This window comes from Lodderomyces beijingensis, assembly GCF_963989305.1.
Source record: "Lodderomyces beijingensis strain CBS 14171 genome assembly, chromosome: 4".
Taxonomy (NCBI): domain Eukaryota; kingdom Fungi; phylum Ascomycota; class Pichiomycetes; order Serinales; family Debaryomycetaceae; genus Lodderomyces; species Lodderomyces beijingensis.
Window position 1 is genome coordinate 1724952 of NC_089973.1, and position 16626 is coordinate 1741577.

Here is a 16626-nt window from a genome sequence, read left to right on the forward strand (position 1 = left end):
CAACGGGAAACGTAGCAGCATACGGCGTGAATGGAACTTAAAGGGTAATCTCTGAGACTGGGGAGTTTATGTGCCTCGTAGAGCTCTTCTGCCACTGCACTTACAAACAGTTTCACCTCGTCGAGGGCGTACTCTGACGAGCAAGAGCCTCCAGCAGCACAAATTGCGCTATTTGCTTGATCATGCGTAAAGGTAACCGAAGACTCAAGTAAAAGCCTGGTCAAGGGGTAGTTGACAGCTCTTGTAGCGTTGGAATTGCAGCCTGGACCCCGAGAAACCATCTCCTTGTTGCATAGACACCGTGGGTATTTGCAGTTGGCAATTAGCTGTTGGCTGCTTCCCTTGTGAATTTTGGTTGCAAAAAAATGTATGAAAAAAAAAATGGTTCGCTGTTTTCACCAATCAAGTATGACACACAGTTCAACTCAAGTACCTCAAACGCAGTATAAGCAGTTTACCAGGGAGGAGATCCAACGAGTCCACAGTGGGATGATTGCGTCGGACGCTGAATTTATGAAAATCCAAGCGGACATCAAGCGAAAGTTGCAAGCTCGCAGAAAGCACGACGAGTTGAGGCAATCACTCGAAAGTTCCCCCTCAGGTCCAGTTTCAGACTCGAGTATTCAAATTGAAAACTTTCTGGCGGCCGACTTTATTGAAACAACCCCTGTTGAAATCAGGAGAAAACACATCAGCATCGCCAACTTTGAAGAGTTTATGCAATTGGAGTTTATTCCTTCATTACTGTCTCAAAGAGCCAATGTAAAGCTAAACACGGACCTCTTCATACTTTGAAAACAGAATTTCAAAAGCGTTTTATCCGTGGAGCTTTCAGACAACTTGTTGTTGCGTTTTATCAGTCTGAGGTTGAAGTCCCCCCTCCGCTTCCCGTGCCCCACATGTTCTCTTTTCTGCAAACGCGATGGAGGGCGCACGGAAAACAGAAAAAATTAACCGGTTCACATTTTGGGTCCTTTTGAGCTGGCAAGCTATTTGAGGAATTGCAAATCACCAAAGTAACTCTTGCGAAAGTTCCCGCTTCAAACAGATTCCCGTGTATTGGGTTAGCACGACCGCTCCATGTCATTTGCAGATGTTTTAAAAAGAGGAGACGACTTCTTGTCGGATTACCCTCGAACAAACCCGTTGTGGAACTACGCATCGCACGCAACGTGCTTGTTTGTGATCACGGGGTCCAAGATTATCCTCAACACGCTATACAAACCTTTTGTCCACAACATTGAGAAACTTGACGTTGCATTGGCCAGAGCAAGAGCAGAGAATCGAGGGTTCCTCACAGTCATGAACCACATGTCTGTGGTTGATGACCCCGCATTCTACGCAGCACTTCCTTGGAGGTATCATTTTGACATTGACACCGTGCGATGGGGGTTTGGCGCCCACAACATTTGTTTCTCCGACGCGATCAAGAGCTGGTTCTTTAATTTGGGGAAAATCTTGGGCACCAAGAGATTTGGATCGGGTCCATTTCAAGGCTCGGTGGATGCAGCAATTCGGATCTTGAGTCCCGATGACACCTTGGATTTGGAGTTTACCCCGGGAGTGAAAAAGGAAGAAGAGCCCATCTTGCTTCAAACCGTCAACAACAATTTCCACGAAAAGTCCCATACTGAAATGGTGAAATTCATCAAACCAACCCCAGAGACCACCAATGTCCTCATGTCCAAAAACCCATTCATCCGGTCAAAGACGTCGTGGTTCCACGTGTTCCCGGAAGGATTTGTTTTGCAACTTCAAGAACCGCACAACAACTCCATGCGCTATTTCAAGTGGGGGGTGAGCAGGTTGATCTTGGAAGCAACTAGAGCTCCTGTGATTGTGCCTATTTTCACTTATGGATTTGAAAAGATTGCCCCCGAGGATAGCGCAGAAGAGGGTATCAAAAGATGGCTTCCCGATAACTTGGGTGCCGAGGTGCATATAACCATTGGTGATGAAGTCTCCGACTCAAAGATTGAGCAGTACAGAAAGGAATGGAGGAGATTGGTGGAAAAGTATATCGACAAGTCCAACCCATCGGACTTGTCGCAGGAACTCATGTACGGGAACAAAGCACAAAGCCTACGCAGCTCACTTGCAGCATACCTTCGAGACTGTGTCTTGGAGATCAGGAAATCGATACCTTTATTGAAACCCGAAGACCCTAGATTCCGAGATCCAAAGTTCTGGAAAACTTATACAAACACAGAAGGAATGAGCGATGAAGATGTCAAGTTTGTTGGCAAGAACTGGGCCATTAAAAGGTTGCAAGCTCATTTACCTGAATTCAACCCGGAGGAAACCAGCAAATAGATTTAGAAATTGCCTACCGTTCTTTTCATATATTTTATACAATCAGAAAACCTATCCATGTAGAGCTAGTGACTTTGCAATAGTTTGTTTTTTTTTTTGCAATAGTTGATGTGCGCGTGTTGAGGAGAAAATGGTGAAAAATTTAGACCACCCTCCACTTCGAGCCGACCCTTGATTTGCCAAAATCAGGTAACCGAAAAACAAATTTAGTGGTTGACCGTCAATTCCATGTCTGTCTTCCGTAGCAATTTGCTTCCGCTGCTACGAAGAGCCCGAGTTGGCCAATTTAACCGTTCTGGAGTAGCCGCGAGGCGGTGCAAGTCTTGGAAAGTCATCATCGAGGAACCTAAAAAATACAAAAACCCCACATTGCAAAAGTACCATGAGGAGTTCATGGAGTACTTGGGGGACAAGCGAATGCCTGTGAAACTCCGAGCTCAACTAATACTGTCCAAGCTTCGAGAGTTACTACTACTAGCCCTGCCGTCGGACCCCGAGCAAATTGATGTCATAGAGCAAGTCCTAGGGAATTGGCAAATACTAAACAAGAACGGAGAGCAATTCCCGTTGGAGCTATTAGCGGAAATCTTTGAAACCCATTACGATCGGTTTTTGAGCAGTACTTCTAAAAATTTGGACGACTTGGTGTCGCATCTTGCGCGGAATTTCAATCGGCTACCGAATCGGACCTTAATTCTCTTGATCGACTTGATGTCGCATAGACATGTCAACATGAATGATATCTTTGCGAGTTTGACGCACAGGATAGATGAAAGTTTTTTTGAGGAGTACTTTGCAACGTTAAAAAGCAAAGGGAAATTGAACTTAGGTGTGTTTGAGACTTTGAAAAATCACCGGATCGGAGATGCCTTTGTCGTGAATATGAATCGGTATATCGAGTCTACATTTGCAGAGGAGATGCCCGATGTCCACTGTTTTGAAAACTTGGAGAAACACTTGGACCGAATACAGCTCTTGGTGGCGGACGTCATCAAAGCTGCCGATTTGAGCCAGCTCCGGCTCGAGTCCATCTTGACCTTGCTAAAGCTTGAGGATGAGCTCGCGCAAGTAAATTACTATAGCGGAACGCAGCATAGCAGCGAAACTTTGATGAGCCATTTGGCAGCGAGGGACAAAGAGATCATGGAAAAGATGGAGAAAAATTCCATTTTGAAAGATGAACCGAAGTTGGCACTCGTTCTAACCAAGTCATTCGAGTTGAACAGGCCCCTTTTCGACAAACTCGCAGATGCAATTGAAAAGTCTGAGCTGGATTTTTCATCCGATATACTATTACAAACAAGACTTTTGAGAATGGGAAGTGGAGAAAATGGGTCTGGGTCCTTGCTATCTGTGGGAGCTGTTGAGGAGTTTTTAGGACCACATGATGTGACTGAGGATACATTTGAAAAATTGCTTTCCATATCTGCGAAATATCTTCCCGACGACTATTCTCACCTGTTGATTGAATATTCCAAACAGCAAGGTCTCCATTTGACCAGCAGTGTTTACAAACACCTCATAGATGCCGCTATTGATAGACGAGATCACAAGGATGCACTCCAGATTATAGAGCGATCCAAGATTGAAATCAACTGGACAGAAGCAGCGTGTGGAGATCCCGCAGTTGCGAAAACGTTCAACGACGTGATTCAATGCATCATGTCAGCATCGCCACTTCGCGAAGCGTTCCCCACATTCAGACAACTCAAGGCACTCATGAGCACTCAAGTTAACATCGACACCATCAACCTTTTGGTTACGAAAATGCTAGAAGAGGACTTGATCGGCGATGTGCTTGAAACATTGAAGCGCGAGCTTCCAACGTTTAAAGACGAGAAAGTGCGGTTAGTGATTGACCAGCCATTTGGTTACAAGTACCTCGAACTATTCAACATCATGCACAACTACGTAATCTCCAACACCTCGGACCCCTCAGTCAACAGAAACTGGCACTTGTTCGTTGCCATGTACAAGTACTTCCATATCCCGAGCGACAAGATCCTACCTGCTTTAAAGTTTTTTTGCGACAACAAGAGATGGCACGGGGCGTTGCTCATTTTCAAGAAAATGGTTGATCTATATCAACTACACGGAAAACACTCTTTTCAACCACCATCAAAGGAGATTTACACCTATCTTTTGACTGAGTTTGGAGACAAGCTTTATGAAGAAGGCGTGATTGAGATCCACGACTGGTTGAAGATGGACATGAACATTCCTCAACAGGGGCGTGAGTTGAACAACGTCATCATGAATGCATACTGCAACTTGCAAGACGTGGGCAAAGTGCGCGACTTGTTCTTGTCCGCCAGTGTAAATGGCGGCGTCGACGAGACCAGTGCCGTGACCATGCTCAAGGCATATACGTATAACGACTTGCACTATGTCGAAAAATTCTGGAATAACTTGTCTACGTTTGGATTGATGCCTGACTATAGCTTGTATCGACAGTATTTGATAGCTTATGCGTACCACGGCAAAACTGAAAAGGCATTTGACTTGTTGGAGGAGATCGGCGATTACGATTTGGCCGTGAATGAGGACCTCTTGATTTCCATGCACAATTTCTGCTATATTCATGACAAGCAAGCGGAGATTAGAAAATGGGCAAAGAGGAGGTACCCTGAGTTGTGGAGCAAGGTTGAAACTTCGGGAATGTTGCTAGCTACTGATGGATACAAACCACACGAAAGTTTCCTTGTGGATGGCTCCACGGAAGAAAAGATGAAGTTGAAGGGCAAGAGCCAAAGAGATGAAATAGAGGTATAGAGACAATCAATTTTCTTTTTAGGTGCTATGGTGATCACCTTTTGTAGTTTCCTCACTTCAAAATATTCATTGGTGGCTCAATTTGGTGCTATTCACTTTCGTGGCGAACCTCAACGAATTGATAGTCTCGTTGAAATTCGCGCTCAAGGGCGAAACATTGACAAACATCAACGTTTTGGAGTTGCCGCCCAAGCTATGCTTCAATAAATAAGTCAATTTGGAGTTTCTATAAGGTATATGCGATGCCGAAGTTGAGTTCAACGAGGAGATAACGTCGCCAAGCGAAGAAAGCGACTTGTTGATTGCTTGCGTCTCCCTTAGCCGTTCTCCTTCCACTTGGGAGACGTTGATGCGTTCGGAGCCTGCCAAATCGACTAAATTGAGCGTTCCAAAAGTTGCAGCACCCGTGGCTTCATTGCGGCCCACGACGTCCATGATGAATATCGAGTGCGACCGCGACGACTTGTCATTTGATTTGGTCGCGGCTGTGGTTCTGCGGTTGTTGACTCGTTCTAGTATCTGGTTAGCTTGCTCCGGCGAGGTGATCACGATGCTGGTCACGTCGGTGATGCTAGTTTTGCAATTGATGTCGTCATGCTTGATTTCGTGCTTGATGTTGGTTCGTGGGTTGAGCAAATCAATAATGTTTTCATTGTAAATCTCGACGAATTTTCCCGTGACTTCATAGGCCCATTGTCCTTGTTGGCGAAGTTCCTCAATGTCGTCAAAGATTTTTTTAATTGATAGGGGGATCATCCCATCCGATAGATTGGACATGGTAAAAGTCTTGCCGGATCCGGTTTGACCGTATGCAAACACGCACACGTTTGAGCCATCCATGCAGCTTTGAATGAGTTGCGAGTACTCGTCAAAAATGTAGTGGTTACCTTGATGCATCGAGAATATCTTGTCAAACTGGAATTTAAACAAACTGTTGGTATTTGATACTCCTAGATGCTCATTTCTTTTGATGGTCAATTCTTGCTTGCCTTCTTCGTTCAAGTCATCATCGGAAAGTTCAATGTTTATCAAGTCGGACCCAGAATCCACCGCTCGTACTCGACAAAACACTCGAATGTTGCCCTTGAGCTCTTGAAGTTGCGAGTGTAGGATCCTTCGTGTGGATTCTTGACCAATAACTTCTGTTTTCATCCGTTTTATCTCAAACTGCATTCGAGTCACTTCTTCGTTTCTGTTTCTGGACTCTGCTTCGAGTTCAGCAATCTGCTTCCTACTTTGCCGTATTTGCTCTTCGTGGTTGCTCAATTCAAGTTGTTTATCTGAGTTCTTGGCTGTTAGTTGATGAAGGATGGAGTTGTATCTGCGAAGATCCTGGTGCAAACTAGGTAGTTCGCGTTCGTGGATGAAAGCACAGTTTTCCACCAAACTGGTTATTGATTGTGTTAGTTTCCCCATTTCTTCTTCTTGCTTGCACATTTCATCCCGTAGACTCCGTGAAGACTCTTCAGATGTCTTTGCTTGTTGTTGCTCAAACGAGTGTAGTCTTCTTTCCAAACAGGCATCGAGCTCGTCACCTCGCGTTTTTTCCAAACTAATTTCCCTTTTTAGTTTCTCAATTTCGTCGTCGTACCGTTTCTGCTTCTCGGCAAACATCTCATCGACCTGCGCGGAAATCTCCTCCTTGCGTGCGTTCAAATGCTGCTGGTGACCAAGCATCATTTCATGGGACTCTACATTGATTTTTTTCCGCAACTGGTCCATCGACGATAGCTCATAGCTCTCTAACCTCAGAGTCTCGTCTTTCAAGTCCTGCAATTGCCTCTCATAGCTCAAGTATTTACTCTCCACGGTAAAGTTTTCCAAAATCTGTCCTTCGATTTGAGTTCTCAATGTTATCGCTATAGTGTTTAACTCGTCCACACTTAATTGTTTTTCCTGAATGAGTTGCCGGATTCTCTGGGTTTCCGACAACGGTCGGAACGTCGGCTTGCCAGCGTCCTGCGATATTTTGCGCATCTTATTGCCACGGGACGAATGCCAGGGCTTTAACGGTGCTGGTGGTGATAATGGTGCTGCTGCTGCTTGGGAAGTAGAGTCTCTTGTATTTCCACCGGTCTGCAGAGTCTGTGATTGCGCGTGAATGTTTTCTTTCAGTACATATTGTCCCTTTCGTAGCTTTGAGCTGGGTACCATCAGGATCCATATATATATATATATTTATAAATGGTTTGAGAATGGTTTTCAAGCTTCTTCATGTCTGGTCCAGCTCACAGACAACTTGTTTTGTTTATGTTTAGAAAATTGTGCCGTGCAAATGTCGCACAAATGTCAGAGAATGTCGTTCCAAATGTCGTGGTTTCTTTTCGACCGCGACATTCATATTTCAAGATGAGCATCTCCCAAGATCCTTTTGGAACAATAATCAATCAACCACCAATCACCAAGAACCTCAACAACAATAAAACAAAGTGAATAGAAAAGAATCAACCATGAGCACGGACGGGAGTAAAAAGGGGAGTATCAGAATGCCCAAATCGACACTAAAGAACCAGAACTCGGTTAAAGTAACCGAGCAAAAGCCAAATTCGTCGAAGAAGGCTGCTGTTTCCACGAGGGAGACCGAATTAGAGTCGCAAGATTCAAACCTAGATGAAGAGTCGGAACTCGACGAAAATGACGAAGTAAACGTTGTTGACGTCTCGAGCGATGACGACGATGAAGAAGAAGAAGAAGAAGAAGAAGATGATGATGATGACGATGAAGAGGTGGACGACGATCTACCTGAGGAAGATGAAGACTCTTTCCCACTCAAGAAGAAGCAAAAGAAAAACAAAGACAACGGCTCGGAATCATTTGCAACTGCATTCAACTCCATCATAAACTCGAAATTGAAAGCTTACGATAGGAAAGATCCAATATTAGTTAGAAACAAGGCGACATTGAAGAAATTGGAAAGCGACAAATTGGAAAACAAGGCAAGGAAATCGATTTTGGCCGAGAGAAAGCAGTTTCAAGACAAGCACAGAGTCAAGAACCTCTTACCCGCTGCCACCGACGACGGTGGTCTGCAAGTGCGAGCGTTCTTGGAGAAGGAGAAGCAGATGAAGAAAACCGCGCAAAGGGGTGTGGTGAGGCTATTCAATGCCGTCTTGTCGACGCAATTAAAGACAAACCAGGAAGTGGGCAAAGAGAAGGTGGGTCAGCAGCGGAAGGAAGAGTTGATGACCGACGTGTCAAAGGAAAAGTTTTTGGACTTGATAGCAGCAGCTGGCGAGGATTGAGCAGCAATAAAAAGTAAAACTTGTGATCGGTTTATCGATGAGCAAATGCAAATGAAACTGCAACTACGTTGTAGCCCCTTGGTATTTGAACTGGTCATATCGTCTTCATAGGTGGCATACCCGTTCGAATGAATGTATCACTCTGTTTTCTTTTTCCATGAAGCATTCGGCTGTTGCCTCTCTGAAGGTTTGTCGGAGAAAATTCGACAAAAAAAAAACTGTGGGTTTACCACCGGCTGGGCAAATGACAGCTATCAACAAAATTTCTACAAACTACTTTTAAAGTAGTTCATTGGAGAGCAATTGTTGTTCCGAGTCAACTTTGTACGAGACACTGAAGCTGCTATGTATTTATTTCGTGAATTATTGTTCGATGAAGCTCCCGGCTGACATACTACTAAAAATGCTCGTAACTCGAACCTCAGAGCGCAAAATTCTTTTATTGGATTAGCCACTGTATTCAAAGCGCAATATTTCCAAACTGGGTAGCCAAAACCCCCACAGGAGAAAATGTTGGGAGAGCCAGCAGTAGAGAAGAAAAGCACCAGCTACTCTGACACACTGGGTTCAAGTTGGGTGTGCTATTGCATCAATCCAATCATTTGGAGGGTAGTATTTGCATGAAAAACCAGAATTTTATGATTACTACGTGAATAAAACAGCTACAAACGCCATTTTCTCTGGTTTGTATAGTTATACGAGAACTTGTTAAAGAGTTGAAGCGCTGCACTTTGGCACCAAGGAACCACTACTAAGTCTGCACAAATACTCATGACTGAAACTCACGGTCTTTTCAGGTCTGTTTGAATTTTGGCTGCGAAATTTTGTCCAAGACGGACGGAAGGACTTTCTTTCTTTTTTCACCCACATTTGATTTGAAACATTCATGTCTTCGGAGAAAGATTCACGTGATCCGTTTACACAGCTCCACAAGTTTGCATAATGCAAGTGGTGGCCAGATTTTGGGTTCTTTTAACTTGCGCAAACAAACAGCTCACTACTTGATGTCAAGGACAGCTGATTCTCTCAATTGACGAACTTTATGGCTGAACCATTTGTATTGCAGGTTAGCGAGACCAAACATTGAGCGCCCAAATAAGAAAATTGCCTCTCCATAAGTTGAACATTTGGGAAAAAGATCGTGGTGAAGAAAGAGCTGGCAACTAGGAAGTTACAGGTTGCTTCATGAAAGATGGTGCAACTTGGTAGCGGCGAGCGGGCCCAAATAAATCAAAACCCACTCGGAGCTTCATTTATTCTGAAATCAACTTCTTTCCCCCCCCTCCATACTGGATAATTGATCTCAGTATTTTTATTTGAAATGGCAGTTGAGCAGGCAATCAAACACGGAGACGATGCTCTCAAAGACAAAGATTTTCTAGGGGCAATTCACCACTATTCACAAGCAATCAAGGAAAACCCCCAGGCGTTTCAAGCATTTCTCAAAAGAGCAGTCGCGTACACCAAGTTGAAAAATCCGGACCTGGCAAAACAAGACATATCAACGGCATTCACTATAGCCAATGAGCGTGGCAAACGAGGCGACATTGGGCAATGCTACTTTAGACTTGGTCTAATCTATTTCCAGGAGAAGAAGTTGAAGATGGCGTTGAGTCAATTTAACAAGGCTGTGGAATATGGATGCAATGAGTCTACTTTGTCAATGTGGAAGAGTAAGTGTGAGTACGATTTGAAAAACCACCCTGAACGAGATGTGGGTGAAGACGAAGATGAACCAAAAGAAGCGGATGACGGAAACGGCGTTGGGGTCCCTGATGACGCGGAAAGTTCAACGGAGAAAGTTGGTGGAAAAGCAGCCCCAGTAGAGCGGAAACAGCCAAAGGTTGAATCAAACATTGACGAAATCAACAAAATCGCGCCGATGAATGTCAAGATTCGAGAGGACTGGTACCAATCCAGCGATGACGTGATCATCACTATCTACGCCAAAAAGATTAACGAAGACAAATTGAAAGTACACTTTGAAAAGGACTCGGTGTCGATCTCGTTCCCCATAGCCAGTGGTTCAGAGTACAATTACAACCTAGATCCGCTTTCTGGAGAAATTGACGTTGATGCATCGAAATTCAAGGTGTATTCTACAAAGATGGAAGTGGTCTTGAAAAAGAAACGCGCCGAGAAATGGCCATCTTTGGAGAGGCTGGAGGAGAAAGCAGCTGAAACAAAAGACGCGCCAGCTCAAGATTCGGTTGCTGCTTACCCTTCCAGCTCGAGAAAGAAGGTCAACTGGGATAAATTTAATGTCGACGAGGGTAAAGATGATGATGCCGATTCTAACCAGTTTTTCCAAAAGATTTTCAAAGACATGGACGACGATTCAAGACGAGCCATGATGAAGTCTTATGTTCAAAGCAACGGTACTGTTTTGACTACCAATTGGGACGAAGCTCAAAACAAGGAATTTGAAACTTCTCCGCCCGAAGGCATGGTTGCTAAGAAATGGGGGAGTTGAGTAGCGGTCATCTCCTAGAAATAGATACTGGTGGTGGCCGCTCTCCAATAACGATTTATGAGGTAATTGTAGGGTTGGTATAGTTGGTCATATTCGCCCTGGTGTATATAAAGGTCGGAAATTAGCCTGTTATCGCCCCCCTGCCCGATCCTCCGCGGAATTGTAAATCAAAATATTCTTCTCTCTGCTTGCTCTCGTAATATATATTTGCACCGAAAACCCAGCTACACTCTCTAGGCAGTTTCCTCTTCCAACCAGTTCATTCCCGAAGCTTCCAATTAGGACCGATTTGTGGGAGTATATATGTTGTTACGTTCATTCCTTCGTCTGAAACCACTACAATCTCCATTTTTCCCTCCAATAGCTACCAAGAGAACAATGCACATCTTGCCAATTCCAATGAGGTGGGGTCACGGTGACAATTACGCCTACTTGTTAATCGACGACAAGTCAAAGAATGCATGGTTGATAGACCCCGCCGTGCCTCTGGAGGTGACCGAGTTTATCAAACAGCACAAGCCGCAATACGAATTGAAAGCTATAGTCAACACGCACCACCACTATGACCATTCCGACGGCAACGAGGAGTTTCACAAACGATACCCTGACCTCCCAATAATTGCAGGCAAAGATTCTCCTTTGGTCACGTATACTCCATCACATGAAGAGGTCATTGACTTGGGTGACGACTTGCTGGTTACTGCATTGCATACACCTTGCCATACGCAAGACTCCATCTGCTATTTCGTGCAAGACGCCAAAACTGGGCAAAAGGCAGTGTTTACTGGCGACACCTTGTTTATCAGTGGATGCGGCCGATTCTTTGAGGGCACGGGCGCCGAGATGAACGCGGCGTTGAATAAGGTCTTGGGCAAATTACCCAAGGATACTAAAGTTTACCCGGGGCATGAATATACTAAATCGAATGTCAAGTTCAGCAAGACTATATTGGATAACGAGGCTATTAAGGAATTGGACGCATTTGCTAATAAGCACGAATATACTACTGGCGAGTTTACTATTGGTGACGAGTTGCAGTTTAATCCGTTTATGAGATTGGCAGACCCGCAAGTTCAGTCCAAGACGGGATTGACTCAGGCTGATGACGTAATGACGAAATTGAGAGAAATGAAGAATAACTCATGAGATGGGGGAAGCGGGAGTAGGGAAAGGGAAGGAGGGGTTGCATTCTGTATCTAACCTTTGATTGTGTTTTTTTTTTATTTCTATTTATGCGAATATACATATATATTTATGTTGACAAATGCCAAAATCAGCTTGAAAAAGGATTCTATTGCTTGTTAGGAGTAATTGTGTGGAACTGTAGAAATTTTGGAGGTTGATGGTTGGAGTCAAAATGCCACTGCAAGCTGGTGCTGCTGTTGCAGAAGTAATGTCATATTCTCACGAAATTGGGCTTTTTCGAATCATCAACCCATAATTCAGGCTGCCAAATCTCAATCAACTCCAAATCGTACTCGAACTTGCCCATGGCAAATTTTTCGTACTCTTCAAATATACCACTGAGGCACCAGCCCTGCAATAGATTCCTCATTAGCCCCACTAGCAACCCAGTTCGATGTTTGCCCTTGTTGGAATGGATCAATATCGGGTAGTTGGACTTGTCTAGAATCAACTGCAAGGCAGTAGTTAGACTCTGCAACGTTTGTTCCTGTTCCTCGGGTTTGTTGAACGGTTCCTGCAGCGACTCAACTTGCAAATTATGGAAGGTTATCGTTTCTTGAGACTCGATCCATTCGATGTATTGGTTCAAGATGTCAACAGAGCCGTCCTTATCCTTTTTCTTCTTCTTTTTCTTCTTGTTGCTGTTGTCGGACGAGCTAGGGCTCTCGTGGTCTTGGTGGCCCAAGTCGCCGAGATATATGATGGTCTTGAGGTTTACCTGCTGTAGAAAGGGATAGTTTATCGGCATAGGGAAGCCAGAGCGGTAGATACCATCCTCAACTAAGGAAAAATTCAACGGTGGCACCAAGTTGATGCCTATGTGAGTCTCTAGTGTTGGGGAATTGTCAGTGGGGGTGGTTGCTGAAGCGGCGGCTCTCGGTAGTGGGATAAGCTCGGTATCTTGAATCTTGGTTCCATTTGAGTCTGTGCTTGAACTACTTCGATCTACCGCTGGGTCCATCATCTGCCAAAAGTATCCCCCAATATCTCTATACGCAACCTCCTCTGGTGGAGAATATGCTGGTGATGGTGGTTCTGACGTTGTCCGTATGCGTTTAACAGTAGTGAGACTGTTCCGCAAGCTCGCCGCCGGGAGGTGGGGTTGTATGCAGTACCTGGGGCGAGTAGAAGTTTCTGCTCGCATGACTCTAACGTCGTGGCGGGAAGTTGGCGGTAGATTTCTAGCACCAGAACTGGCGGCAAAAAGACAAAGATACCGGAACGTTTTTCACAGAGATTGATTGCTGCTCGAATAGGATCATGAACTGGAAGCGAAAGAGAAGAAGAGAGGGAGCGGTCCCCAGAGTTGTCGGCGGAGAAGACGGCTTCTTTCGAAGGAGACATGGCCGAAGATTGTCCGTCTTTCGGAGCAGATGTCTGTTTCCATAGCAAAAAAAAAAGACCCGGCAATTGTAACAGCCATCACCTCCTCTAGCCATGATCTCTTTCTAAAGGCAGAAAAGAGACCATGTCTTTCACTTTTGAAGGAATATGTTCTCAGCGACATGAAGTCAGAACCGCAGGGAAATCCAAAGGCTGCAAATTCTCATTCCGAGAAGAAGAAAAAAAAAAATCAAAATTTTCAATCCCGAAGTCCCAGTCTGCTTCAGTTGAAAGCCCTCCCCGTGATTTGAGAAACTACTCTGAATACAGACTGCGATAAGCTAGGGCAGTTGCACTTGGAACGAGGATAGAGAGATAAACTCCAGCTGTCACATTTTACTTTTTTTATTGCCTCCACGCAAGAAAAACATTTTGGTTGATTTTGCCCTTCGCAAGTTCTTGAAAGCACACTTTACACAGACATATATATAATTAGAACAAGGCCATGTCGTGGATCTTTGGTAAGTCAACAGAAACACAGCCATCAGCAGATGACAAGCTCAAACAGACGCTAGGATTCGATCCAAGGGAAGTAGAAGACGTGCAATCTATAATATCAGCCACCCCAACCGCATCATCATCGCAATCACCGCAGTCATCTCAACCGTCCATCTCCCTCCTCCACCCGTTAGCGGGGTTGGAAAAAGGCATAGAATACTTGGACCTCGAAGAAGAAAAACTAAACACCGTCGAAGGCTCCAAGGGTCTCATTCCCTCGCGTTCATGGACAGATGATTTGTGTTACGGCACCGGTGCCGTCTACTTGATGGGATTGGGAATCGGTGGTCTTTCGGGTTTTTCGCACGGTGTCGCAACCTTGCCCCAACAGGCACCAGGAAAAGTCAAGCTCAATCACATCTTGAACAACATCACCAAGAGAGGCCCGTTTTTCGGTAACTCCGCTGGCGTGTTGGCGCTCAGTTATAACTTGATAGACTCGACTTTGGATGGCGTGAGGGAGAAACACGACGATGTCAACTCGGTGGTTGCTGGTGCTTTAGCGGGCGCCTTGTTTAGGAGCTCGAGAGGCCTCAAGCCTATGGCTTATTCTAGTGCTTTGATGGCGGGTGCTGCTGGTGTTTGGTGTGGTTTGAAACGCGCTGTTCAAGTTGACGAAGAGAAACAATTGAAATTGGAGTAGTGGTGAATACCGGGGCAGGGAAAGACGCAATGAAGTTCTGAGTTTTTAGAAATTAAATTTCTGACTTGTTTTGTACATATATATATCTATCTAATTTACAAATTGTTCGTCCTTTGGGAATATTTTTGTTTGAGGAAATGCCTATGTTATTGAGATTGAGAAAGTTTTCTTGCAAGTAGAGCTTAAACATGCTTGTGTGGGAAGGGAAACACTCTTTTCTATACAGTCTACTTAAAAATCATACAGAGTAAACGGGCACAGCTTCATACTTTTGTCTCTTGACTTCTTCTTCTGACGTCGGCGGTGTTTCTATTGTCCTTTTGCTACTACCACCAGTATCCTCTTGAGCCCCTTCCTTCAGCTTCAGCTTCAGTTTCTTCTTATTATTATTACGACCCTTGTTGCGATGTTGCTGCTCATCAAGTCTAGGTGTAACGGCATCATTCAAATCCCTCAACATGACACTTTCATCCCACTCTTTAAAGTACCGGCTCATCTGTAAACCGCGCGAATGCATCATCTCCGCGTGCTCGGCAGGTGTATGCAAGTGCGGCCGTTGGCAATTCTTGGTCATGATTTTGCACACACGATCCTCCGACCCCGTGCGCTCTTTCAACTCATCCACCACGAGTTGCATCTGGTCAAAGTTCTTCAGCTGGGTAAATCGCTGGAAATAGGCAGACTTGCCAGGCGTCATGTTTGCAATCATATACTTTGTCCCCGAGTACCAATGGTATTTTTTCCCCAACTCGAACAACTCGACAATCATCTCAGCTTGCGTTCTCGGGACCTGGGAAAATACCGATGCGTTGGTTTCTGCTGCTTCCGCCAACATGATGCTTAAGCTCTCATCGCCCATTGCCCTTTGAATAGCTTTTAGATCAGCCACGCCTTGGAAATTGCCATTTAGAACCACGCTGATTCCATGCGACTTTATAATGGGGATCAACTTGGGTAAGTAATTCCAGATGGGGTCTTGTCTGTTGCGCATGATGGGAGTGCGGCAATGGATCGTGACGTTGGATATCCCCGTGGCGCATATTTTTTCAATCAACAGCTTGGAAGCTTCGAAATTGGGCAATAGTCGGATCTTGCAGCTGATGGGCTTGTGGTGCTTGCGTCCCACGTTTTCCACTAGCGCAACGAGGATCGAGCAGAGTAGGTCGGGGGTCTTGAGCAACTCTGCGCCCATGCCACCGTGAGTCGAAAACAGCTTAGGGCACCCGCAGTTCAAATCGATGCCGTCTACGTCCTCGATGACTAATTCTGCCGCTTGTGCGGCTATCTCCGGCGAATTTGAGCCTAGTTGCAATATGAGCTTGCCTTGTTCCAGTTTCGGGTGGGTGCGGAATACGACTTCGTTGCGCTCGGGGTTCTTCTTGTTGGCAACTACAAAGTCAACCGTGTTGAGTTCGTGGTTTACTATGCGTTGGGTCTGGATCAATTTGCGATCGATTAGTTCTGGTGACCACACGAGGTCGCATCCGTATTTGAGTGCTAGGAGTCTCATCGGTAGTTCTCCGCTTCGCACCATGGGCGCGAGACATAGTTTGTTTGCGTAGTCTATCGCCATCTTCCTCAACATCAGCTTAGGGTCATGAGTTCAAGTTGTGTGCTTTGCTTTGAGATGTAACTGTGCTATGAATATAACAGTGAGCCGGAGTCTAGAGATGTGTGGTAAAAGAAGAAAGAAAAAAATTACTGTAGATGTCGCAAAAAAGGTCGTGTCGCAAAAGACCAATATTCGACAGACGGAAATAAGACGAAAAGGGCAATCGCAAGCCGCACGGAGCCGTTTTCCTTCAAACAAACAGAGAGAGAAAAAATAAGCTTTGAGATCTTCGTTGGAAGCACAAAAGTGGCGCGGAAGAACCTGTCCTCCTTTTGTGGAAAAACGTTGGAAAGAAGAAGAGATAGAGAAAGTGAAGTGGGAGGGGGGGAGAACAGCAAGAAGTATCTTCTCTCATGGAACGGAGGCAGACAAAGTCTGCGAGTTCTCTCTGGTGGCATAAAAGAAACAAATCAAAAAGAAAGACTGAATGTCGGCATCATGCGCATGACCATGGATAGACACCTGTAGCTGAAATGTCTCGGACTGGGGATAGAAGCGCGCAGAA

At 45.0% G+C, this 16626-nt stretch overlaps 10 protein-coding genes across 10 annotated transcripts; 7 read left to right on the top strand and 3 right to left on the bottom strand. All coding sequences in view use genetic code 12, as the record gives it.

Moving 5' to 3' along the window:
- Positions 1 to 408: 408 nt before the first annotated feature.
- LODBEIA_P37640 (uncharacterized protein) lies at positions 409 to 795 on the top strand (the record flags this gene model as incomplete). The annotated part of the gene is made up of 1 exon (XM_066973910.1): positions 409 to 795. The coding sequence occupies one exon, from the start codon at positions 409 to 411 to the stop codon at positions 793 to 795; it is 387 nt and encodes a 128-aa protein (XP_066830702.1).
- Positions 796 to 1080: 285 nt separating this feature from the next.
- Positions 1081 to 2313, top strand: LODBEIA_P37650 (uncharacterized protein; the record flags this gene model as incomplete). The annotated part of the gene is made up of 1 exon (XM_066973911.1): positions 1081 to 2313. The coding sequence occupies one exon, from the start codon at positions 1081 to 1083 to the stop codon at positions 2311 to 2313; it is 1233 nt and encodes a 410-aa protein (XP_066830703.1).
- A 228-nt stretch (positions 2314 to 2541) lies between these two features.
- On the top strand, positions 2542 to 5085 carry LODBEIA_P37660 (uncharacterized protein; the record flags this gene model as incomplete). The annotated part of the gene is made up of 1 exon (XM_066973912.1): positions 2542 to 5085. One exon carries the CDS (start codon positions 2542 to 2544, stop codon positions 5083 to 5085), a length of 2544 nt encoding a protein of 847 aa, XP_066830704.1.
- Positions 5086 to 5151: 66 nt separating this feature from the next.
- Positions 5152 to 7062, bottom strand: LODBEIA_P37670 (uncharacterized protein; the record flags this gene model as incomplete). Its single annotated transcript, XM_066973913.1, has 1 exon — positions 5152 to 7062. The coding sequence occupies one exon, from the start codon at positions 7060 to 7062 to the stop codon at positions 5152 to 5154; it is 1911 nt and encodes a 636-aa protein (XP_066830705.1).
- A 473-nt stretch (positions 7063 to 7535) lies between these two features.
- LODBEIA_P37680 (uncharacterized protein) lies at positions 7536 to 8327 on the top strand (the record flags this gene model as incomplete). Its single annotated transcript, XM_066973914.1, has 1 exon — positions 7536 to 8327. One exon carries the CDS (start codon positions 7536 to 7538, stop codon positions 8325 to 8327), a length of 792 nt encoding a protein of 263 aa, XP_066830706.1.
- Positions 8328 to 9648: 1321 nt separating this feature from the next.
- On the top strand, positions 9649 to 10800 carry LODBEIA_P37690 (uncharacterized protein; the record flags this gene model as incomplete). Its single annotated transcript, XM_066973915.1, has 1 exon — positions 9649 to 10800. One exon carries the CDS (start codon positions 9649 to 9651, stop codon positions 10798 to 10800), a length of 1152 nt encoding a protein of 383 aa, XP_066830707.1.
- Positions 10801 to 11178: 378 nt separating this feature from the next.
- LODBEIA_P37700 (uncharacterized protein) lies at positions 11179 to 11946 on the top strand (the record flags this gene model as incomplete). Its single annotated transcript, XM_066973917.1, has 1 exon — positions 11179 to 11946. One exon carries the CDS (start codon positions 11179 to 11181, stop codon positions 11944 to 11946), a length of 768 nt encoding a protein of 255 aa, XP_066830708.1.
- A 250-nt stretch (positions 11947 to 12196) lies between these two features.
- On the bottom strand, positions 12197 to 13129 carry LODBEIA_P37710 (uncharacterized protein; the record flags this gene model as incomplete). Its single annotated transcript, XM_066973918.1, has 1 exon — positions 12197 to 13129. One exon carries the CDS (start codon positions 13127 to 13129, stop codon positions 12197 to 12199), a length of 933 nt encoding a protein of 310 aa, XP_066830709.1.
- Positions 13130 to 13813: 684 nt separating this feature from the next.
- On the top strand, positions 13814 to 14509 carry LODBEIA_P37720 (uncharacterized protein; the record flags this gene model as incomplete). Its single annotated transcript, XM_066973919.1, has 1 exon — positions 13814 to 14509. The coding sequence occupies one exon, from the start codon at positions 13814 to 13816 to the stop codon at positions 14507 to 14509; it is 696 nt and encodes a 231-aa protein (XP_066830710.1).
- Positions 14510 to 14747: 238 nt separating this feature from the next.
- On the bottom strand, positions 14748 to 16094 carry LODBEIA_P37730 (uncharacterized protein; the record flags this gene model as incomplete). Its single annotated transcript, XM_066973920.1, has 1 exon — positions 14748 to 16094. One exon carries the CDS (start codon positions 16092 to 16094, stop codon positions 14748 to 14750), a length of 1347 nt encoding a protein of 448 aa, XP_066830711.1.
- Between the last annotated feature and the right edge of the window lie 532 nt (positions 16095 to 16626).